The sequence below is a fragment of the Elgaria multicarinata genome, chromosome 8, assembly GCF_023053635.1.
Source record: "Elgaria multicarinata webbii isolate HBS135686 ecotype San Diego chromosome 8, rElgMul1.1.pri, whole genome shotgun sequence".
NCBI classification, from domain to species: domain Eukaryota; kingdom Metazoa; phylum Chordata; class Lepidosauria; order Squamata; family Anguidae; genus Elgaria; species Elgaria multicarinata.
Genome location: NC_086178.1, coordinates 6355157 through 6374742, shown reverse-complemented (window position 1 = coordinate 6374742; position 19586 = coordinate 6355157). Strand labels below are relative to the sequence as shown.

The 19586-nt window shown below is 46.7% G+C and overlaps 1 protein-coding gene across 1 annotated transcript in view; it reads right to left on the bottom strand.

The window, feature by feature from the left end:
* Positions 1 to 19586, bottom strand: part of DIS3L2 (DIS3 like 3'-5' exoribonuclease 2) — a 316408-nt gene that overhangs the window by 254502 nt on the left and 42320 nt on the right. The window contains exons 3-5 of the mRNA XM_063131760.1: positions 17185 to 17343; positions 15042 to 15181; positions 7205 to 7258 (exon numbers count right to left, since the gene is read on the bottom strand). Coding sequence (XP_062987830.1) covers positions 7205 to 7258; positions 15042 to 15181; positions 17185 to 17343 — 353 coding nt within the window. The remainder of the gene's footprint in view (positions 1 to 7204; positions 7259 to 15041; positions 15182 to 17184; positions 17344 to 19586) is intronic.

Sequence of the window (19586 nt, the reverse complement as noted above, 5' to 3'; positions counted from 1 at the left end):
TCCAGCAGGCCTTTGGCGAGTAATCTGGGCCTCCGTCTATGTTAAGGACTTGTAAAATTGTTGTGTATGTTAAATGTTTAATGTTTTAATATTGTAATATATTTAATATATTTTTAACTTCTGTATATTCCTTTTCATAGGTTTTAAAATGAAGATGTTTTAAATTTTGTAAGGCCGCCTTGAGGCCCAGTATTGGGCAGAAGGGGGAGAAGAAGAAGAAGAAGAAGAAGAAGAAGAACTAGTTGTTCACATGACAGTGATAAACAGCAGTGTCAGGATCAGCAGACATCTGCCAGCCACAAACCTGCCACATAGCAATCAAAAGAATTAGGGATCCAGCAGACACGGCACCAGCCAAAAGTGACACCGTGGCCTGGCAGCTGGCCGATTTCATTTATTACAATTAATTGTATCACACCTGTCAGGACACAAATCCTTCCAAGGCAGCTAACAAATCACATCAACAGGGGTTAATAGAATTCCAATGTACAATATTTATTTTGAAAATTAGCAGTCGATCAGGATTCCTTCCCACAGGGCAAATGGTGATAGATGGTCCGTTTTAGGGCGGGTGAGAAGTGTGGGGGGGAGTTCCAGCTGAAACAGACTCTGGGCTGGTATTCGCCTGCCTCCCTGCTTCTGGTTCACAACCCAGGAGTCGTGATCCAGGAGTCCAGCAGTGACATGGATCCTGAAGTCGAAGATTCAGTGGTGCCAACAGAGGAAACTCCAGGTCTGAGCACCACTGCAGAGCCTCCAGAGACCCCTAAGTGCTGAGCCTCCAGAGACCCCTGAACCCAGCCCAGGACTGGACCAGCAACCTTGTCCACAAGAGCCCCACATTCCAGGTAGCCAATGTGCCAATGCCGACAACGCGCCAGGCCTGAGCTCTTGGAGAGACGGGTGAGTCTTAGGCTACAAGCCGGAGGCCTGTCCCTTGAAGACTTCCAGTCTAACCGAAAGAGTGGAGTCTGGTACCATAACATAAAAGGCTTTGGTTTGGCCTCAGACTTTGTGGGAACAAGTCGCTCACTAGATACTCTCCTGGGTGCTACAGTGTCCTGCCTTGACTCCTTCTAGCCCAGTTATTGAGCCCTGTGGGCTTCTGCTTGGTCCAGAACAGGACATAGAATCATAGAATCATAGAATAGCAGAGTTGGAAGGGGCCTACAAGGCCATCGAGTCCAACCCCCTGCTCAATGCAGGAATCCACCCTACAGCATCCCTGACAGATGGTTGTCCAGCTGCCTCTTGAAGGCCTCTAGGGTGGGAGAGGCCACGACCTCCCTAAGTAACTGATTCCATTGTCGTACTGCTCTAACAGTCAGGAAGTTTTTCCTGACGTCCAGCCGGAATCTGGCTTCCTTTAACTTGAGCCCGTTATTCCGTGTCCTGCACTCTGGGAGGATCGAGAAGAGATCCTGGCCCTCCTCTGTGTGACAACCTTTTAAGTATTTGAAGAGTGCTCTCATGTCTCCCCTCAATCTTCTCTTCTACAGGCTAAATATGCCCAGTTCTTTCAGTCTCTCTTCATAGGGCTTTGTTTCCAGACCCCTGATCATCCTGGTTGCCCTCCTCTGAACACGCTCAACTGACAACGACAAGCAAACCCAGGAGGGGAACCCACAAAAATACAAACATCTTTGGAAAGTGCGTTACGGTGAATATCCAAGAGCTGGTGATGGTTGACATCACTTTAGGGTTTACCTGCACGCTGCCCTAAGATCCCAGTGATATAGGGACGGATGCAAATGTTTTAATAAATAAATAATAAATAGGGTGACTATTGACATACAAGAGTTTGTGTCTGGTTTTTCAGATATTTGCAAACAATTGTCCTGGATTGTGAACATTCATCGGATTTGGGGTAATCACAGCAACATACGGCATACTTTAGATGCAGATGGTTAATACGAGCATGCATTTTGAGCCCAAACAGATTTGGTGCTCTCTACGAATCAGTTAAAGAAAGATGTTTGGGCCTCCGTCAAAGGTCGTTTATAGACTCTCTAATACAGTCATTGTACCCTCTAAGGCAGGGGTCCCCAACCCCCGGGCCATGGACAGGTACCGGTCTGTGGCCTGTTAGGAACCGGGCCGTGCAGGTGAGCTGCTTCACCTACCCAGCCAAAGCAAAGCCAGGATGCTGGATTGGGGGGGCGGGGGCGTGGCTTCCCAAAACCATCCCCTCAACCCACCCACCCCGGTCCGTGGAAGAATTGCCTTCCACGAAACCAATCCCTGGTGCCAAAAAGGTTGGGGACCGCTGCTCTATGCGGCCCTCGGGACTAATTTCATGCAGTCCTCAATTCCAAAATCCCTCTGCATGCAACCAGTTCAGATCCCTGGCAAGAGCTACCTGCCTCTTCCCTGGCAGCCCACTGTGTGGGGAGGGAGAGCAGGAAAAGGAGGTGTTAGAGAGAGAAAGGGATAACCCTATCCACTTTCTGCTCTGGTTCTGCCCATCGCCGGCTTCGGGCCCGCTTACTGCCAGACTATGGAATGGCCTGCCGGAGGAGACTCGTCAACTTCACAGTTTATTAGCATTCCAGAAAGCTATAAAGACTGGTCTCTTCTGGCAGGCCTATCCAGTGGAATTTTAGGATGTTTTTAGGATGTTTTAACAATGTATATTATGTTTTAATTCAGTTTTATGCATTTTATATTTACCCGCCTTGATCAAAATGGAGAGGCGGGTAAGAAATAAATTGATGATGATGATGATGATGATGATGTAGCCCCTGATAGATTACCCACAAGGGAATGAGACCCTTGACAGAAGGGGCCAAAAGGCAGTAGCCAAAAGACTCCTACAACCAAACTACACTATATTCCAAACAGCAATGGATCTTCTCAATGGGGGGGGGGGGGTGAGAGAGAAAGAGAAAGAGTGCATTTTCTCACCATCAAGATATTGCTGGGGGGGGAGCACTGTGCCCCACAGAAACTGTGGTGGGGAACGAGATCTTGCACAAATATATTACTGCCTAGCGAGGACCAACGTGCCGTATCTACGCCGCCCGTTCTGCCCGAATGCAAGATCTCTTTCCCCGCCATGGTTAATGTGGGGCAAAGTGCGTTTCCCCCATCGATATCTTTACTGAGAGGCAGAAACTGATGTGAAATGAAGGCCATCCCACAGCGGGACAAGTTGCTCTCTGCAGCAGCTCGACAGCTGTGCAAAGGCTGCCTCCCATGACAAGATGCAGAAAGATTGCAAAGCTTCTTGGACTAACATAATTCAGCCGGGAAGCTATTCTTCTGAGGAGTCCAGATTTTCTCTTCGCCGTCCCCCCGCCTTTCCCCTCAACTCCGAAAGTAATCCCACCGCATACTTTAAAATGTTTTACATCATCTGAGAGAGAAGGGCCTTCTCATTTCAGTCATCACCCTGGTGCTTAAGAAGTTAACAGTGCCAGGAGGTGACGGAGGGCAGCTTGTTTGCCACAGCGTCTCATTTCCTGATTGCACAAGGAAATAAAAAGCAGGTCTGCCATCTGCCCACTGGATTGTCAGAGTCAGATGGCATGCCATTGCAGCGGGGGGAAAGAAGACGTTCTCCTTCTCTTCATTTTCTAGAAGAAATGTATTCCTAACAAGGAACGGGGCCTATGGGGTTGATTCACACGCACCCTGAGCGTGCCTGGGATTTCTCCTCTCACCAGCACCGCCCTCCAACAAAGCAATGGGGAGGAACCACCTAAAGCTACAGTCATAGAATCATACAATAGTAGAGTTGGAAGGGGCCTAGAAGGCCATCGAGTCCAACCCCCTGCTCAATGCAGGAAGCGTCCTACGTTCATACCCGGGAACACACCGGGACTTACTTCCAAGTAAATGAGTACAAGCCTGGGTCATAAGACCAGCTGACAGACTTTTCTAAAGATTGTTACTGACTGATGTATTGGTCAGAGGGTCACAGCTCTTGCCCATTTGAAAACACCTGTGCCATTTGGAACATTGCCCGTTCTTGCTAAAAAGCCCCCGAGATCAACACGGCAAATGACTCAACACCACGACAACTAACCATCTAGGCAGCATGAAAGCGGTGGGGGAAAGCTCTTAAAATAAAAGCACCATTTAAAGCACATCTCTATCTTCAAAATGTACCTTACTCATATTTTTCATGTTCCTAGGGAGGGCGGGGAAAACCTTAAAACTCTTGAATGATGCTTGTGTTCCTATAAAGTTTATTCGGGATGGTGAGCTTTCTTTCTAGATTTTCCACCTTCCTCCTCCACCCATCCTCACATGTATGCATATATAGAGTACCCCACATAAGGAGGATCATGGGGAGATATCCCAGAATGTTTTCTCCTCTCAGGTCTCTAGAGTAGAAGAAGTTGGGTTGGAAGAAGGTGTTTCAAGTGATTAATCAGAAGTAGAGGAGTTGGTGCCAGAAACAGGCCAGTCTGCACCAGTGGGGGAGAAAGCTCTCACGGGCTCTTCACCAGCTGGGACTGAACCCTCTCCAGAGCTTATCTCCTCAAGGGCAAACAATACACAGTCAGTGGGAAGCCAACATTCTTCGGAAGGAGAGAGCACAGAGAGTTTAGGCGATCCTAGAGTATGCCGCAGACTAAAATGGGCGGAGCTAAAGGAAGGCGAGAGAAAGTCAGCCTGGCTGGCATCCCTTCAGAAGCCACCTCAGAACTAGTCTCTTTGAAGTTAACGCATGTTGGGAAAGGGCATTCTTCTTGAAAGGACAGTTGCCTCACTTAGTTTGCATAGTTTTGCCTAGGGGAAAGTTCCTAGAGATTAGACTTCCTTCAGGTGGGAAGAGATGTTTATTGCTTGAATAAAGCTTTGTGGATTACTTAGCAGGCTTCGTTATTGTCTCCCAAGAAGGCAGAAGGTTTAGAGAAACACGACAGTAGCCCACCCTTGTGATAGACTGAGGCACCTAGGACTGATCACAGCATTGCAAAAAACAACAACACCCTGTTCAGAAAGAAGGGTAGGGATACGTTGAAGAAGAACCTATATTACTGCACCTTCCCCCTTCTCCTTACTTTATTCCCTGAAGCACCTTAGCTCTTCTCTCAGACAAAACAGGACAGGTAATAGAGGTTGCTAGACTGAAACACCTAAGAGCGCAACTTCTCCCTTATCAACCTGCCTTCTTACTGAGGTCATCAAGATGAGGCACACCAGGAGGCTCCACATGAGCTTCAGAGACCACTCGGAGTAAAGCTTTTTTTTTACATATTGGCTCCCTCTCCGCAGAATCCCTTGCCAAATGATGCTCTGCTCTTGGGAGTCTGCACTCTTACCGAAACACGCTTCCCCTGCTCAGACACAGGCTGGTTGTTCTAACTGCTACATTTTCAGCATTTTCACCGTTTGTATTTTGGCATTGGCATTGTTGTTCACTGCTCGGGGATCCTTTTGGGGCATGTCTACACCTCCCGGCGATCCAGGAGGGAGGGGGGAGGATCTCGCGATATGCTGATTTCGAGATCCTCCCCCTGCATTCACATATGGCGCGTGACGTCCAGGGAGGAAGGAGGACATTTTGCCCACTTTTTTAAAAAAAAAGAATACAGGAGCTGGAGCACACCTGCACTCCAGCGAAAAAGTAAAAAAAAAAAAAAAGTCCCAACCCCGCTCCCCACCCCACCCCACCCCTGATGGCCCTGAACTCTTCCCATCCTGGCTCCTTCCCTCAGATGACCTCCGCTACTCGCGAGGAAGAGGGAAGAAGCCGGGACAGCCGGCCACACAATCCACGGTCCTCAGGATCATCCTGGGACCGCGGGAAAAGCCGCAAAAGGGCGATATTCCCAGGGAAATGTAGGGATCTTCCCTCCCTGCTCCCGGGATCCCCTGTGCATCATGTGGACGCACAGGGACAATCCCCGGGATATCGCCCGGTGTAGACATGCTCTTGGTGTTGAGCGGCCAATAAACACTATAAATAAATACTTTCTGTATTGATTACGCTTCCACTTGCTTTTCCCCCAAAGACCTCAGAGCAGCTTCTGTACAGCTTCCCAGTTAGGCTCCTGTTCTGGCAGCAGGCAAAGCCAGGCCTGGGGTAGTTTCGGTAGTAGAATCCAGTCGTGTTCCTTCAAGATTATTCTGGCAGCCGGGCTCACGTTGACGGAGCCTCAGTCAGCATCTTGCTCACCAGACTTCTTTAAAGTAAGGGCTACCAGACCTCCAAATCCAGGCATATGTGAGGAAGCAGAGCGCAACCTCAAAGAGGTTTAGATAGCAATTCCTATTTACAGCAGCCTTTCCCAAAGCTGGTGCTCTCCAGATGTGTTGGTCTACAACACCCAAAACAGAAGAGAAAATATTCTCAGGTGCTTTCTTTCTTTCTTTCTTTCTGATATTGCCCAACGCATATCGGAAAGGGTTTTCCTTCCTCAGGGGCTGCTTATCTTTCTCCAAATGAAATCTTTCCAATTTGAAAAATGAGCATTTTAAGACAGAAGCAGCACTGGGGGGAAATATTTGCATCACACTTAAAGATGTTACCCCTGAGTAACGAAATACCTTTCTGAAACACGTTGGGCATAATCATCTTCTTCTTCATCATCCAGGCACCTGAGGATATTTTCTCTTACGCTTTGGGTCACGTAAGTGCCTTCCCCTCTTGCTGCTCCCCCAACTACAACTCCAGCCATCCCCCAGCCAGGAGGAAGTGAAGGTACGCACAGTCCCGCTTGACAGAAGTTTCACGAGCCGCACGTGGGTTGGCGTTCCAAGGCGAGCACGTTAAGACACAGCGCGCACATTACTTTGAGATCAGGTTTACAAATTAGCTCATGCAGCAAACCAGCAGCCGAAAAGCACATTTGTTTTGGGGAGCTTAACATAAAGTCAGGGGAAAATCTGTAAGCCATCTGTAAGCATAATCCTAAAGCCTCGGTTTACAGCTAACCGGTGGTCTCCAACCTGGGCTCAGCTGGCCTCAGCCGGCTCCAAAGGAACATCACCTCCAGTACCAGAAGTTCAGATCACTCTGTGATGGAACTACGGATTTCGGCCCCTGGTCAACTGCCGTTAATTTCAGTGCAATCTCCACGGATCAGAGGCTGGGTAGGAGCAATGCTGGAGGGATTTCTCCCAATGATTTTACGTATTCTCTGCACATTTGGGGATTGAATTCCTCACTGCTCCATCCAGCCAAGGGGGCAGAGTTTGCTCAACATGTGTTTCACTGACTGCTAACTTCACGGAATTGCACGTTACTTACTGGAGATGGAATGAAGGCCTCGTGGTATTTCTTGGGGTTGATTCTCAGGGGTCCCTTTTAAAAAAAGAGAAAGTGAGAGAACTGGAATTAGATCTCAAACGAGGAATCGCTTTAATGCAATGCAAGTAAGATTACTAGAGACAACTTGCTGTTTCTTACTTATTGTAATGATACCGCCTTAACCCACCTCCATGAGACAGATGACCGCTTGTTAAGGCCCAGAAAAAGGGCAGCACAAGGGAAATATTGCATCTGCACCAGCAGCCAGAGTGATCACCAAAAGCTGTAATCAACGCAAAAGCACAGCTGGAAAAGGTATAAAGCAGACTTTCCCAATCCAGTGGCCCTTCAGAGGTGCTGGACTACAGTTGTTGTTGTTGTTGTTGTTGTTATTATTATTATTATTATTATTTCACTTATATACCGCTCCCATAGCCGGGGCTCTCTGGACGGTTTACAGAAATTCTAAAATTAAGATAAAAACGAGTATACAAAATTTAAAATTCTAAAACACAGAACGTATACACATAAAGCACTTAAAAACCGTTAAAAAACTAAACATGTGTGTGATTAAGATGTGCCACCATATGCCTGGGCAAAGAGGAAAGTCTTAACCTGGTGCCGGAAAGATAGCAGCATTGGCACCAGGCAAGTCTCCTCAGGGAGATCGTTCCACAGTCTGGGGGCCACCACCGAAAAGGCCCTGTCCCTCGTTGCCACACTCCGAGCCTCTCTCGGAGTAGGCACCCGGAGGAGGACCTTAGATGTTGAACGTAGTGACCAGGTATATTCACGTCGGGAGAGGCGTTCCGTCAGGTATTGTGGTCCCAAGCCGTGTAAGGCTTTATAGGTCAAAACCAGCACCTTGAATTGGGCTCGGAAACATACAGGCAGCCAGTGCAAGTGGACCAGAGCAGATGTTATATGGTCGAATCTTCTGGTTCCCAAAATCAATCTGGCCGCTGCATTTTGCACGAGCTGCAGCTTCCGAACCATCTTCAAAGGCAGCCCTACGTAGAGTGCATTGCAGTAATCTAACTTGGAGGTTACCAGAGCATGGACAACTGAAGCCAGGTTATCCCTGTCTAGATAGGGGCGTAGCTGGGCCACCAACCGGAGTTTGCAGAAGGCACTCCGTGCCACTGAGGTCACCTGAGCCTCAAGTGACAATGATGCTGGACTACAGTTTCTATTATCCTCAGTCAGAACTGTAGCCTCTGGATGGTGCCAGGTTGGGAAAGGCTGGTGTAGGCTGCGTGGCTTTGATAGAACTGGGCATGGGTCTCACTGTCACAGCAGAGATGGGGACTTGCTCTCAGAAGCGTAAGGAGCCCTCAGGTGGCTTCATCAGAGCAGAGCCAGGATACGCTCTGGCTGAGGAATGCAGCGATCGAGGTGGATTCCTGCTTTCAGCAGAGGGTGGACTTGATGGCCTTACAGGCTCCTTCCAACTCTACTATTCTATGATTCTAGAGTAAAAATGTCTGTGGAGTCAGTTTTTTGGTATGATTTCAATATGTTACGCGCTGCCTTGGAGATCGTCTGGTTGAAAGGCAGGGCATCGGTCTTTAACGTAAGTACGTACCACAGTCATTAAAGCAGTCGGTACATTCAATTCTCAGTTGTCAAGAGCATTAAGAACTTGTTGGCTTGCTTTGAATCACTTTCCCTAACAATTCCAACAATGAATTATACCTTTTTCATGTCCATCATGAATCTAGAAATCTCAAAATTATAGTTGAGACTCAGAACTGTGCTTTCATTCGTTTTGACGGACCACTTCCTGGACCCGCACAAACTCCCGCAGCTAGAGTTATTTTTCAGCCTCTGCTCCATCACGTTGTCCTATTTATTTGTTTTACTTTTGCAAATGTTTATCCCCAGAGACTTCAAGCTGACATGCACAGGATTATGCCATTATATCTTCTCAACAGCCCTGCAAGCAAGAACAGCACTTGTTTCCTAGTGAGCGTCATGGCTGAATGAGGATCTAAACCAGGGATGGAGAAAGCGTGGCCCCCTCCAGACATTGGTATGCTTGCTCAGTCTGATGGGAGTTGCAGTCCAGTGATATCTAGAGGGCCACACATTCCTGACTCCTAATCTAAACAACGGTCTCCCTATTTCAAATACATTTATTTAGAAATGTTTTAAATTCCTGATGACCTCAAGGCAGTTATCACCGCACTCATCCTAGATGGGTATCTCACCATTAAACACTAAAATGAATTGGAAAATCATAGGAGTTCTTTTTCGTTCAAGCTGAAATCTGAGACTTAAAGTAAAGCAAACAGTTCATACTAATTTTCACATCAATCTATAAGTAAATTAACCCCATTTTCTTGCTTAGATTCAGTTACCACCACCCCCATTGTTGCACAAGAGGAAACCTGTACGATTACAGGCAGCTTTTAGAAATAAAAAGTGTAAAAGCTCTGTGTAAAAAAGCTTTTACACAGAGGAGGGCCAGGATCTCTTCTCGATCCTCCCAGAGTGCAGGACACGGAATAATGGGCTCAAGTGACAGGAAGCCAGATTCCAGCTGGACATCAGGAAAAACTTCCTGACTGTTAGAGCAGTACGACAATGGAATCAGTTGCCTGGTGAGGTTGTGGGCTCTCCCACACCAGAGGCCTTCAAGCGGCAGCTAGACAACCATCTGTCAGGGATGCTTTAGGGTGGATTCCTGCATTGAGCAGGGGGTTGGACTCGATGGCCTTCGAGGCCCCTTTCAACTCTACTATTCTATGATTCTATGAAATACGACAAATGAAAAGCATTCTGGGAAATATAGTTGGGTTAAAAACTCCACCTACATTTTATAAAACTTCGCTTTCACATGCATGTCACCGTTCAAAACTACAGCCAAACTTTAATTAGACACGGCTTTAAAGTGGATGTTTTCATTTAAGTTTTGAAAATTATTCCATTTGCAATTGATAACAATCATGGGCCTCTTCCTGAAGTTTTATTCCCATATAAACTCACTGTAACGGGGCGGGTTTTTTGGTATTCTGGAAGGCCTCTGAATGTAGGTGACCATACATGAAAAATATGCAGATTTATGGAGGAGGAGGCCAATTTGGAGAGTTTTTCTTCACACAAGAGACCACCACTAGCATGAGGACACATTACTCATCCTTCGGACTACACTTTGGTAGAAAAGATGCTTTGTTGGACAACACGTTACAATCCAGTTGCGTAAAAAGGACCTTGTATGTAGCCTGGCAGTAGACCTTTACAGGATGTTACCGACATACGATTCTTTGCTCATAGGTGGAAAATGGAGCAAGTGTGGATTACAGGAGCTTGGAGCCATGTGTTCATGGTTTCGTAGCAATGTCAACCGCAGGCACACACAGAGAAAAGAGCAATTCCAATGCTATTTCCCTAAGCGTTTTAACTTCCCCTTGAGAAAACTCGGGGCACAACGGACCGGGATCACAGTGCAAGCCCTACTAAAAAGAAAGGGAGTGGTGTAAAACCATGCATTTTCTTTCCTGTCAATGGACCTATGAGGACTTTAGCCCACCGTGGGTCTTGAACTGCTGTCCTGATGGAGGGAGCTCGGCTGAGGATTCCTTACACTAATACAACAAGCCAGGTCAGGTGAAATTCCTAGAAGCTTCTAGGTCAGGCTTGTTCAGTGTAGGACTGTGCAAATCAGCAAATATTGAGCTCATCAAGGTTCTTCAAATTCCAACTTGCAGCTGTTTCCAACTCATGTCCGTATCAGATTGTGAGCTTCGGGGTTTTGTGTCAGCCTGAAGATCTGTGTGCGTCTTGGTGCGCAGCGAAAAAGCGTACATTTTCCTCCCGCTGACTGAAGCGTGTCTGGACACATTCTTTAAAAGTGCAGGGGTTTTCATGCGTACTTTTCAAATGTGCACATTTCCAAATGCACTTTTCTCATTTATTTATTTATACCGCCCAATAGCCGAAGCTCTCTTTTCTTCGGCCCGCAGATCACATTGAAAGCTCAGAAACGTTCGGACTTTGATCACAGATCGCAATGAAGTCCACGTCAGAGTTTGGGAGGTGTGAACTGGGTAAAAGGAACTGACATTCACTTCTCCTACACCCCTAGTTTGGAGACCTCCTCTTGCCAGCTACGGGACACCCTTGCCATGTTCCACCCTCCACCGCGTAGAAGCCGGGTCTGACTGGGACTTGTGCAAGACAGTTTCCTAGCATGGACGAGACTTTCAATCCCCTTTCAGAGATCATAAGCAACCTTGGAAAGATGTTCAAAAAGAACGTGTGTTTTTCCCCCATCAAGCCCCTTAATTCCAGTTCTCAATGTTTCAGAAGTTTGCAGGGAACGAACCTTGCATAAAGTCCACTGCCAAATAACAAGGCTGAGATCGTCCAAGATAGCTGCACGGACTACAGCCAATCTCTGTGGGAATAGCCAGCACTGCGTACGTGGCTGGCATACACATGCACGGTCCGCTTTGTGCATTAGCACCCGGAAGACAACGAATCAAAACATAATGGGTTACTCGCCCCCGACTCTCACACACACTCACACCGTGCACTTATAACTGGCCTGAAGATGCGGCAGCCGGGATGCAAATTTAACACATAAATAAATTTAAACAAATAAATACATACAAGCAGCGTGCTTTTCCTCTGAAAAAGAAAGGAACTCCCCTCATTTCTCTTCGAAAGCAGATGGGCCTTATTATCTGTGCCTATGAAAATCCTATTTACAACGTTGCGCATTTCACGCTGTGATATCATATCTGGAACCAGCCGCTCTCCCCATCTGCAAGGAACAACTGTTCTCACATGTGTGTCAGGGGCTGATGCTCTGGCCCCAGGATCTCATGATGTCACCCTCAACCCGCATTACTTTACAGCCACTCGCAAACAATAGCTGCTATATTTATCAGGGCCGTGCGGGCTTGTTTTTTGAAACATGCAGGAAGAGAGGGTCTTCAACAGGGTGGGGGAAGAAGCCTTCATATTAAACTTCTTTTAAATTCACAGATCAGGTTATCACCATGCTTGTCTTCTTCAAGTATATGTACCTTTTCTTTTCTTTTTTTAATAGAACATGAGTCACAATTTCCTGACTTCTTTTCCTTACAAAACCGTAACGGTAGAGCTGGAAGGTCAGCCTTCCCCAACCCACCACTCTCCAGAGGTGTTGAGCTACATCTCCCATCATCCCCAACCAGCATAGTGATGCGTCCAACACTTCTGGAAGGTGCCAGGCTGAGGAAGGCTGCATTACGTTAGTGGAGAGAGACTGAAAGAACTGGGCATGTTTAGCCCGGAGAAGAGAAGATGGAGGGGAGACATGATAGCACTCTTCAAATACTTAAAAGGTTGTCACACAGAGGAGGGCCAGGATCTCTTCTTAATCCTCCCAGAGTGCAGGACATGGAATAACGGGCTCAAGTTAAAGGAAGCCAAATTCCATCTGGACATCAGGAAAAACTTCCTGACTGTTAGAGCAGTATGACAATGGAATCAGTTCCCTAGGGAGGTTGTGGGCTCTCCCACACTAGAGGCCTTCAAGAGGCAGCTGGACAACCATCTGTCAGGGATGCTTTAGGGTGGATTCCTGCATTGAGCAGGGGGTTGGACTCAATGGCCTTGTAGGCCCCTTCCAACTCTGCTATTCTACGATTCTATGATTCTATGGATAATCAACAGCTCCAGCATCCCTGACAGATTCCTCTTAAAGGAAACCTCAAAGAAAGGAGAACCCAAATCTGTAAAGCTCAGTTCAGGCGACACGTTTCCCAACGGTGGTTTTAGAACTCCACGGTGGAGTTTTTACACCACCATTGAGAAATGCATTGTCTGGCGGGAAAACAACACTCCACGCAGAATATCCTCGCTGTGCTGAGGAGAGTTCCTGCACAACCATTGTGTTGCATGTTATGTGGAGGGCTCTGTGGAGTTTTCCATTGCGTTGAGTTGACATTTCCCACTGACTACTGAGTCCTCTGGCAAGAGCGGTGAAAAGAGGGAGTTCCGCTCTAGGAGAGCTGCCGGGATTGGTTTTTTTGCAGCAATGGCTGATGGGATACCATCAGGAGGAGAGAGGGCAGAGGAACCGTCAATCAAATATCGTGATGGATTTTACTCAACTCCACGGTAGCCCACAGTCACACAACGGTGGAGTTAGAACATGTTACATGGGGAGTACCTCCTAAAAACACAACCACTGAGTGGAGTTTTCACACTGCGTTGACTAACGTGTTGTCTGAACTGACTCTGTGTGCTCCATTGCTGAACTCATCTTACTAGGCAGATGAGAGAGGTCACACGCAAATCGGTTAGAAGGCCCCTAAAACATCCCCACCCTCCAGCTCCACAGAGCATTTTCTCTACCAACAATATCAATCCCACCTGAATCCGCTGTCGCTGCTATTCTGATGAACCCCATCCCAGTCTCCTCTCTTGGGGAAGAATCCAACTCAAGTCCTACTTAGAGTAAACACATTGAAACGAACGGGACTGAAGTTAGTCATGACTCACTTCTTGATCCCATTCATCTCAATGGGTCTACTTCCTGACTGTTAGAGCAGTAGACAATGGAATCAATTGCCTAGGGGGGTCGTGGTCTCTCCCAAACGAGATGCCTTCAAGAGGCAGCTGGACAACCATCTGTCAGGGATGCTTTAAGGAGGATTCCTGCATTGAGCAGGGGGTTGGGCTTGATGGCCTTGTAGGCTCCTTCCAACTCTTGTGTGAAAGCAAGGAAAACCCCGTAGGGGAGTAAAAAATAGCCAAAGGCAAGGGTGGAACCAAGTAATCTTCAACAATAATATTAGTAAAAGTTTTATTAAAGTGCCAGGTGCCTACGCATTTCGAACGCGGTTGCGTTCTTCCTCAGGGCTTTATAACATTTGTGCAGTTGTCTGCAGAAGCTGCTAGGCTAGCATGATACAGGAAGAAGTGAGATATATAGGGAAAAGAGACCTTGACAACTAGTTGGAAACAGCTGTTTCTTATACCGTTATAAAGTCCTGAGGAAGGACGCAGCCGCGTTCGAAACGCATAGGCATCTGGCACTTTAATAAAACTTTTACTAATATTATTGTTGAAGATTACTTGGTTCCATCCTTGCCTTTGGCTATTTTTTACTCCCCTTCCAACTCTACCATTCTATGATTCTACTCTTGGAATCCCAGCTTCTAATTCAAGAAGAATAGAGGGGAAGTAGTTGACACTGGTACCTAGCCCTTAAACATATTGTGAGATGTGCAGAAAGGGTGCCATGATGGGGATTCAGGAAGGACCTCATAAGGCTCATAAGGCTCCTAAACCTGAGGTTTGACACACCAAGTTCTTTCTTTATTTTTTATAAATTTATGAGTTCCCTTTCAGCTGAAATAGGGGCCCCAAGGCAACTTACAATTTAAACATTTTAAAAACGTTTAAGAACTCTAAAAACATTTGGAAACTTTAAAACCAACTCTGAAACACCACCAGCAGCAGAAGAGAAGGAGAAAATCTTAAAAACAGAAATGTGGAGCGAACGCATTTTAAAATACTAGAAAGCCATACGGAACGGAGCCTCCTTTGGGAGAGAATTAGAGGTTTAGGTTACAGGCTAGGAAACAAGAGCCCGTTTCCCCGCAGTTTAAGTACCTCGCTGCCTTGTTCTCAATGAAGAAGGGTAAAATGTTTCCCTTCTTCTTTCCGATTCAAGTGCTTACTGCCTGCAGCCCTTACTACGAGCTATCCAGGGTGAAGTATAGGAAGGGAAATGGCCCCTGAGAGACCAGAGAGCGGCCCCCATCCTCAAATATAAATCCTCTGCAACAGGAACACCTGCTGCTCCCGCTGACAGTTATACAGATTAAGCTCCAAGCACCTGGATAAGTGTTTTCCTTTTCAGACCTGCTGAGACGTCCTCCCTTGACATGTAGGCTTCAAATATTTTCTTTCGCCCCCGAGTCAGCTGACCCCGATTCTTCCTCTCACCAGGGGTGGAGCACGCGGTGTGGGAACCTCCTGAAAGCAAAGCACAATCACTGCCTTTCCATACGCATCCGATGGTTTCACGACTACGCAGAGAGCACTGGTTGAGTTCAGGTGCCACAACGAGCCCTAGCTAAGGAAGCTTAATTTGCAAGCAAACCAGGAATCATGGGTTGAGGAGGTCTGCAAAACATGCATTATCATCTGGACAGAGATAGCCTAGCTACAGTTACCCATGCTCTGATAACCTCTCGTTTGGATTACTGCAACGTGTTATACGTGGGGCTGCCTTTGAAAACGGTCCGGAAGCTTCAACTGGTACAAAACAGAGCAGCCCGTTTACTAACAGGGACTGGCCGGCGAGATCACATCACGCCAGTCCTTTTACAACTTAATTGGCTGCCAGTCCAGGTCCAGTCCTGATTCAAAGTGCTGGTATTGACATTTAAAGCCCTAAATGGTTTGGGGCCAGGTTATTTGAAGGAACGCCTCCTCCCATATGTGCCTACCCGGACCTTAAGATCATCTACAGGGGCCCTTCTCCGTGAGCCCCTGCCAAAGGAAGTGAGGCAGGTGGCTACTAGGAGGAGGGCCTTCTCCGCTGTGGCACCCCGGTTGTGGAATGAGCTCCCCAGAGAGGTCCGCCTGGCGCCTACACTGTACTCCTTTCGTCGCCAGCTGAAGACCTTTTTATTCTCTCAGTATTTTAACTTATATGTAAGTTTTACTGTTCTAACTCTGTATTTTAATCTTATATCAATTTTGCTGTGTGGTTTTTATCCTGGTTGTGCTTTTTATACTGTATTTTGTATTTGTGCTTTTACCCTGTTGGTTGTTTTATTATGGTTTTAACTTTTGTGAACCACCCAGAGAGCTTCGGCTATTGGACGGTATAAAAATGTAATAAATAAATAAATAAAATGCATTACAGGTAACTCGGGTTAAGTGAGATATCTGAACTGACAAGTCAGGGGTATGACCTTTGATCTTGATCTAGAGGCAGGTGTACCATGAAGATCGCTGGAGCGGGGGTGGGGGTACCTCTTCCAGCCGAAGGGCCAGGTTCCATTTCAGAGAGATCAGGGGAGGGGTGAAGGCAAAGGAGCAGGACCCAAGGCAAACAGAATGGGGCCAAAAACATTTTAAAAATGCCAGCATGTTTTAGATTAAACCTCTTATTCTCAGTAAGTAAAGCCTCAGGAGAGGCATTTCAGCCTTGTAGAATAAGGGGGGATTATTTATTATTATTATTATTACATTTATAGCCCACCTTTTTTCTTCCAAGAAACCCAAGGTGGTGTACATAATCCTCCTCCTCTCCATTTTATCCTCATAACAACCCTGTGAGGTAGGTTGGGCTGAGAGTCTGTGACTGGCCCAAAGTCACCCAGGGGGGTTTCCATGGCCGAGTGGGGACTAGAACCCGGATCTCCTGACTCCCAGCCCGACACTGTAGCCACTACACCACACTGACACAAAAGCTGGGAAGCCACCAAAGGACCAGTAGGTGGGGGAAAGGAGGTGGCTCAGGGGAAGGAAGCACAGCCACTGCGGGGAACACAGAGGGCCAACTTGGAACCTCAGAAGGGCCAGATTTGGAAGCGATCTGGATTTTGGGGGAGACCTGAAATTACCAGGAAACAGTGGAACAGAAATGTACAGGTCAGTGATCTACTCCACCCCATGCCGCTCTGGTCTACAACTCTTCCCATGACACTTCCCACATCTCCCTTCTACAACCATGAGGACCGCAAACTTGATGGTTGGCTAGAGGCAAGACAATGCGGAACAACCTAGGTTCTCACAAGGGCCAATTCTCAACCAGATTCCTGCAGACGCCTGGAGACTTGTGGCCCTGATCCAGCCACTTGAATGAAAAATCAGAACCGGAAAAGAGGCACAGCGGGTCGCCCAGCGTAACTCCTCTTCCGATATCTGCACAGACCTCAATTCCAACTTGTCTTCTATTGGCGCCGGGGGGCACACATTTTTAAAAGATGCTTCATTTGTCAACTGGGCAACTTCCCAGCTCATACCTCTGGGAGTTCCCAGTTGTCGGAGGTTCATTCGGCTGTCAGAGCCACTCATGGTGTCCGCCTGGGATTCGGAGAGTTGTCGCCTCCTGTCCACGCTTGGGGGCGCTCTGGCAGATTCGGAGTTGTTCCTGGTCCTCACCACGATGCGCTTGTCTGTACCTAGAAGAATCAAAGAACAACGTTCTAATACAGATAAGGGAGTTGGGTGGGGGGGTCCTCTTGGTGATTATCTTGGCCCTCCTCATCCATTATTGGAGCCTCTCTCTACAAAGGATCATGCTGAACTTGTACCTTTGCACTTGGGGGCCCAGGGATCAAGGTTAGCACCAAAACCGGCTATTTCACCTTCCTGTCTCAAGATGTGTGTGTGTGTGTGTGTGTGTGTGTGTGGCAGGCAAAAACTTTTATTCCAGCAGGCCTTTGGTGAATAATCTGGACCTCCATCTATGGCTAGGACTTTTAAAATTTGTTGTGTATTTTAAAATTGAAATATATTTAATTATATTTTAAACTTTTGTATATTTCTATTTATAGCTTTTAACAATATATGTTTTAATTTTGTAAAGCCACCCTGAGGCCCACCATAGGGCAAAAGGCAGGATACAAAGATGATGATGATGATGATGATGATGATGATGATAATAATAATAATAATAATAATAATAATAATACATATATACACACCACCCCAATGCTAGACTGGGGTATTTGGCTGCCTGAAGCGGAGCCAAATTCCTCCACCCCCACTTCTGCCCAAATAAAGCCAACTTTTTAAAAACTCTTACTGCACTATTCAGACACCAATTCCTGCTTTTTATGTCCCCAACCCCAAAGGAAGTGAGACAGGTGGCTACCAGGAGGAGGGCCTTCTCTGCTGTGGCACCCTGGCTGTGGAATGAGCTCCCTAAGGAGGTTCGCCTGGCACCTACATTATATGCTTTTAGACGCCAGGTGAAGACCTTTTTATTCTCCCAGCATTTTAACAGTTTTAACTATTTGTTTTAAATTCGTAATTTTGCATTGCTGCTGTTTTTATCTGGTTGAGCTTCTATATTGTATTTTATATTATGGTTTTATACTGTTGTTTTATACTTTGAATGTTTTTAATTTTTGTGAACCGCCCAGAGAGCTCCGGCTATTGGGTGGTATAGAAATGCGATAAATAAATAAAATAAATAAATAAATAATAGTGCTGCATGAAACAGGTTGCTCCACCATGCAAGATGGCACGACCAAGCACCCACCCACCCTCTCTCTATCACACACACACCTAGCCCTGTTTGTGTGACAAAGATTGGAAAAAAAGAGAGATGGATTTTCCTTCAGCTCTGCAGATAAATCAAGCAGATAAAATTCCAAATTGCATTAACTTCTCCCTTCAGGGACATTTTTTTAAAAAAGGCATTCATTAAGGTTTTGCAATTCCTATCTGAACAGAACCAATCTGGTCAATTTTAAAGAAGTCTTTACAAAGCTGTCAGTCTTACTTCCAAATTCTACCTATTCAAAGATGGCGCTTGGAAATTCTTAGGTTCTGAAAGTTACTGTATGACTCTGGAGCAAATCCCAGCACTTCTTAACACATTCTGTCCCAAAAAAACTGCAGATGACTGGCAAGGCCCCGGATAGCACAGGGGCGCGCTTGTTACAGGAAAATGCCCTAGGGGACTGTACCCCACAATGACCCATTCCGAAAGCGTTCACACACATGCTCCTTCCTAACCATCACCACTTCTGATGCACAAAGCAGCATAGCATCCTCAGCTCATACCACAGATCAACAGATCGGAATGCAAAGCAATGCAGCTGCCCCCTTGGCCTTCGACCCAATGACTGGATGGGTTATCACGGTTTCACACTGCAACCCAGGTCAGGTTATCACCATGCTTGTCTTCTTCAAGTATATGTACCTTTTTTTTTTTTAATAGAACATGAGTCACAATTTCCTGACTTCTTTTCCTTACAAAACCGTAACGGTAGAGCTGGAAGGTCAGCCTTCCCCAACCCACCTCTCTCCAGAGGTGTTGAGCTACATCTCCCATCATCCCCAACCAGCATAGCGATGCGTCCAACACTTCTGGAAGGTGCCAGGCTGAGGAAGGTTGCATTACGTTAGTGGAGAGAGACTGAAAGAACTGGGCATGTTTAGCCTGGAGAAGAGAAGATTGAGGGGAGACATGATAGTACTCTTCAAATACTTGAAAGGTTGTCACACAGAGGAGGGCCAGGACCTCTTCTAGATCTTCCCAGAGTGCAGGACACGGAATAACGGGCTCAAGTTACAGGAAGCCAGATTCCGGCTGGACATCAGGAAAAACTTCCTGACTGTTAGAGCAGTTCGACAATGGAATCAGTTCCCTAGGGAGGTTGTGGGCTCTCCCGCACTAGAGGCCTTCAAGAGG